A 5,569-nucleotide genomic window follows, 5' to 3' on the forward strand; every position below is an offset into this window, starting at 1 on the left:
ATTCAAAAAGCTTATTCAAAGACCTGGAAAGTACCTCAGCTGACAGAATGAACAATGCTAGAGATAGGGGATCCCCTTGTTTCACACCCCTTGTCGACTTAAAGAACCCTAAGGACTGCCCATTCACCAATACTGAATACCAATTATTTGATATCAAGTTCCACACCATGTTAATGAAGTGTTCAGAAAATCCCATCTTCCTTAGCACATGCAATATGTACTTCCATGAGACCCTATCATAGGCCTTAGCCATATCAAGCTTGATCACCACATTAGCTGGCTTTCCCCTTAGCCTTATGTTAGTGACAATTTCTTGAGTCAATAAGATGTTCTCAAATATACTCTTACCCTTTACAAATCCGGATTGATTAGGAGCTATTAGAGATGGCAAAAAAATTTCCAATCTGTCATGTAACACCCCTAGACAAAACCTTGTTAATGAAGTTGCTCAAACTAATAGGTCTTAAGTCAGAGAAGGTCTCGACTCTAGGTTTCTTGGGCAGCAACACTAGATTGGTGTTAGTGATGGATTTAGGCAATACAGCTCATCCATAGAAGTGTAGCACCATGTTGTGTATATCAGCACCAATAACATCCCAGCATGTTTGATAAAACAAGCCAGTGAATCCATCAGGGCCACTAGCACTCTCCCCACTAAGCTCAAAAACTGCTGCCCTTACTTCTTCAATTGTTGGCAATCTTCTAAGTTCCAAATTCTGATCCATAGTGACCATTGAAGGTACATTATTGAGCAAGGGAAATTCAGAAGCATCACCTTCATTTGTGAACTGTTTTTGATAGAAGTCCATTGCAGCTGTAGCCAATTACTCCTGGTCTTCAATCCATACCCCACTGCCACTTTTGATCCTCTTCAGTTGCAATTTCTTTCTTTTGCCATTGACATGGTTGTGAAAGAAACATGTATTCCTCTCTCCTTCAGCAAACTAATTCATCCCAGCTTTTTGCTTCCAATACTGCTCCTCAATATTCAAGTACTTCTTCAATTCAGATTGAGCCTTTTGAAGCACAATCCTATTTTTAGTTGTAGGGTCTTCTTCAAACAACATCTCCTTCACCCTAACAATGTCCTCCAAAATAGCCAGTTGCTTAAAGATATCACCAAATGTTTCCCTATTCCATTTTGAGAGTGTTGCCTTCACCCTCTTGATTTTCTGCTTGAACATCATAAACGAATCCCCTATGAAATTAGCTTCCCAATTCTGCCTCACCACATCCATAACTGTAGCATGCTTTGTCCAAAAGTTCAAGAATCTGAAAGGCTTGACAAACTTGGTTGTCTGCACCCCACATGTCATTAGCAATGGTTCATGATTTGATCCAGTTCTGATTAGATGCTCAACTTCAATAGTTGGCAACATGTTCTGAAATGGAAAATTCACAAAGATCCTATCCAATCTCTTGAATATACACTCAGCATTGGATCTCCCATTCCACCATGTGAATGGACTACCTTTGTAGCCTTGCTCAAACAAACCACAAGAGTTTACACAAAATGCAAAATCCTTATATTCAGGACGGTGTACTGGAAGTCCCCCTATTTTCTCATCTTCATGCAATAACAAATTGAAATCCCCTCCTACCCACCATGGTAATTCCATATCACTTGCTAAATAATACAAGTGATCCCACAACTCCAACCTCTCAATTGCTGAACATTTTGCATAAACAAATGTCATCATCATATGCTGCCCCAAGTCATGGTGAAACACTCTCACAGTCACCTGTTGCTTAGTATTCTCCACTAATTCCCATTCCACAACTGCATCGAAGAACAACCATATTTGCCCATTAATATTTGTATAAGCAGTCTCCATATTCAACCTCCTTTTATATCTCTCAATGAGTCCCTTCTTTTGAAAAGGCTCCATCAATGTAAATATACAAATATTATGCTCCCTATTCATATTGATCACCCTAGAAAAAGGCCTGTTGTGTATTCACAGACCTTATGTTCCATATTAACGTTTTGATCATCATCTAGATAGAGAAGCTGCCCTCCTGGGCATTATTCTTGAAGGTTGTGGTGGATCTTTACTCAGATTCTTCTTAGTTTTTTAACCTCCTTTAGCACTAGTTGTGGGTGATAAATCCCCTTCCCTAGCCACTTGTTTGAAGTTTTCGGCAGTTGATCAGTGCCAGATTCCATAGGCACTTCCCTTATTTCCCCGGATGCTCTTGGAACAATTGCCCGCTCATCAACCTGTTCATACTCCTTGAATTGTAGCTCATGGACATACGCCGGAACACCATCTACATAGGCCAAAATTTCTCCAGTGGCTCGAAGGTTGGGGTTTACTATAGCTTCCTCATCAGGTGAACTTGGTTTTAGGCCTGGCGTGGCCAGCCTATCGCCATGTGAGCCTGGCTTTAGGCCTGGTGTTGCCAGCCTATCGCCGGGCGAGCTTGGCTTTAGGCCTGGCATTGCCAGCCTATCGCCAGGTGAGCTTGGATTGTTGTCCTTCTTCACCTTGTCTTCTATTGTCTTTGTTTTGCCCAGATGATCATTCTTAACCTCAACTGCATCGCTCCATAAGACCTTTGTAGAGTTTACCTCATCAAGATCCTCCATCCGCCCAGAATCTTTAAAAGTTTGAGATGTAATCGCATGACAAGATTGGTTTGTGGTCACATTGAGTTGTTTTAGCTCCTCTTTGCTAGTCCCAAACTTTCTATGAACCCAGTCGATTGTGGACTGAATCCCAGAAGGAGTAGGACCATCTTTAGAACTGAAGATTGGTTTTTCCCCCACCAAAACCAGTTGGTTGTTCTCGTTTATATCACTTTGTTCCTCCTCTAATACTGCAAATTTATTCCTTGTTTGAACCTTGTTTGTCTGATCTTCTTCGACCTCCATCAGTGCAAAGTTATTGTGCACCTGATGTACACCAGCATTCACTGGCATGATTGCATTGCCAGTTTGCTCTTGTACCTGGGTTTTGTTATTTTTGTTGGTTCCCCGATTATCCCGAACTTCCTTCCACTGTGCACCTACGTTCCCGACTACTTTTCCACTCGTGAGAATCATTAAAGGGGTAATGTGATTTTTGGTTTTTCCTTGTTCATCAGTAGCAGAATTCCAGTTGTTCAACTCAGCAAGATCATTCCTTTTTTTGCTGCTTCGATTCTCAATAAGCTCGGTGTGCAAATGCCAACATTCAATTTCATCATGTCCTTGTAGTTTACACTCCTTACAATATTTTGGTAGCATGTCATACTGAATTCTCACCTATTCTATTCGAACACCACCAGAAGCTTCATCATCAATATCCAATCGCACCTTTTTAGGTAGTTCGGCTAACAAATCGACAAGAACTTTTACTCTTGCGCAACTCGGCCTAGTTTTGTTTGTAGTTGCCGCGTCAAGATACACTGGCCTTCCCACAGCTGTAGGCAAAGAAAACAGAGTTTCCTTTACAAAAAAGTTAGGCAGAAGTCCAGGAAAAGAAACCCACGCCATCGCCATCGGAGTTTCTTCACCCGCCTTAAATTTTGCATCGTAGATAAGAGTACGCAATTGGTATTCGTACCCATCTTTGGCTTTGATGTAGTACGTACTCTTCGATGTGAAATCGAGGAAATCTTGCCATAAAGTTAATCTAATTAACACATGACGATCTCTAAGGAATCCGATATTAGACTCACCTTTGATACCACATTGAGTTGGAATTATTCAGCGAAGCTCGTGAATCTCCGGAGAACCATATGACAGATTTTCCAACGACAGCATATTGGAGGCCTTCAATCACGTTCATTCTATATACTTCTGCCTCTGTGAATTTAACCACTGGTTGGCCATTCAAATACACTGCTCGTCCCATTGGAATGGGTTGAATTGAAGCTGCAGTAGTAGCCATCGCTGGAGGATTTAAAGAATTTGGTTTCAAAATCTTCGAGTAATCTAGAGGAGCTGGGTTGGAGTTAGTTGTTTTATGTTGTTGTACAACGCTGGGGAAGGGCAGACCAGCCAGAAAAGCTGGTTGGTCGCCGGCCATTGTGGCCAGTGAAGCCTAAAGCTCCAGCTTTGTCCGCGATAAACAGTGACGAAGTCACTGTGCACGGTACTATTCGGCACTGTTCACTGCTACAGTGACGATGGAAATTTGAGAGAAATAATTCTAGAGAGAATGTGTTAAATTTCATTTCATTTTGGGACTTTGAGAGCTCGGATTGAGGGAAAAAATTGAGGAATTTTCAGAGGAAACATTTGGGTTAAATTGGGCTTGAAATGGCTAAAAAACAAGAATTTAAGTTTGGAAGTTTGACCGATGAGTTGACTTTTTGATACCGGAGTCAGAATCCAGTTCCGAAAATTTTCATAGCTCCGTTATGTAATTTATGACTTGTGTGTAAAATTTGAGGTCAATCGGAGTTGATTTGATAGGTTCCGACATCGAATATAGAAGTTGAAAACTCTTAGTTTCATTAAGCTTGAATTGGGGTATGAATCATTGTTTAAGCGTTGTTTGATGTGATTTAGAGGTTCGACTAAATTCGTATGATGTTTTAGGACTTGTTGGTATATTTGGTTGAGACCCCGAGGGCCTCGGGTGAGTTTTGGATGGTTAACGGATCAAAAGTTGGACTTAAAAAGCTGCTGCAATTTTCCCTTCTGCTGTATATTCTTATCACGCCCCGAACCTAGGAGCGAGACAAGCACCCGGTGCCTCACCTAACCTGGCATACCAAATTGCGACTAAGGGACTCTGAACACATAATGTCATACTTTGGCCATGGGGCCACCTTGCAAGACGATTTGCGAAGCAAAATAGAAAACTGAATGGAAACTAGTGCTAACTAAACATCAATATAAAGCTAGGTTGAAAAGGCCGTCATAGCTACTACAGCTGACAAACCACCAAATTATACATACCAGGCCTACAAACCCAACATATTGCACTAACCAACAGGATATGTCTACAAGCCTCTACTGATAGATATATTGTGATCGAAACAGGGCCCCGACCTACCCATATTATATATATAAATACATACATAAGATGCACACAAAAACCTAGACCCGATAACTCCAAAGGATGTGGAGCTTACCGATCAGGCTAAACTCTGGAAACACCTACTGAGGAGGTCTACTCGTCTGTCTATCTGAACCTGCATGCATGAAATGCAGCGTCCCCGGAAAAGGGACGTCAGTACGAAATAATGTACAGAGTATGTAAGGCAATAACATAACTAAAAATCGAAACTGAACTGATAATATAATAACTAAAAGTAACTGGGAGTCAAAGATGATCTGGAGATATACTTACCTGCTGATAGTGACTAAACTCCTTCAATATAGTAAGTAAAATAAATGTCCGGCCCTATAAGGCTCGGTACGTGTAAATGCTCGGCCGTAGTAGGCTCGCTCATAGGCGCTCGGCCATACTGGGCTCTGTATCTCGGCCATCCTGGGCTCGCTCATAGGCGCTCGGCCACAGTAGGCTCGGTATATGTAACTTACCATCTGATCAGAGGTTGCCCAATAGGGGCCTCGCCACCGATTATAGCTCGATGGTGGTGAAAATAGTGTAATACTGTATATATATATATA

General features: G+C 41.6%; 1 protein-coding gene across 1 annotated transcript; it reads right to left on the reverse strand.

The window, feature by feature from the left end:
• Window positions 1-944: 944 nt before the first annotated feature.
• LOC138895286 (uncharacterized) lies at window positions 945-1,889 on the reverse strand. Its single transcript, XM_070179961.1, has one exon. It carries the CDS (start codon window positions 1,887-1,889, stop codon window positions 945-947), a length of 945 nt encoding a protein of 314 aa, XP_070036062.1.
• Window positions 1,890-5,569: the final 3,680 nt, after the last annotated feature.

This window comes from Nicotiana tomentosiformis, chromosome 7 (genome assembly GCF_000390325.3).
Source record: "Nicotiana tomentosiformis chromosome 7, ASM39032v3, whole genome shotgun sequence".
NCBI classification, from domain to species: Eukaryota; Viridiplantae; Streptophyta; class Magnoliopsida; order Solanales; family Solanaceae; genus Nicotiana; species Nicotiana tomentosiformis.

Bases quoted from the DNA above. Each gene is read 5' to 3' on its own strand.
- LOC138895286 (XM_070179961.1), bottom strand. From the start codon at position 1,889: ATGGAGCCTTTTCAAAAGAAGGGACTCATTGAGAGATATAAAAGGAGG.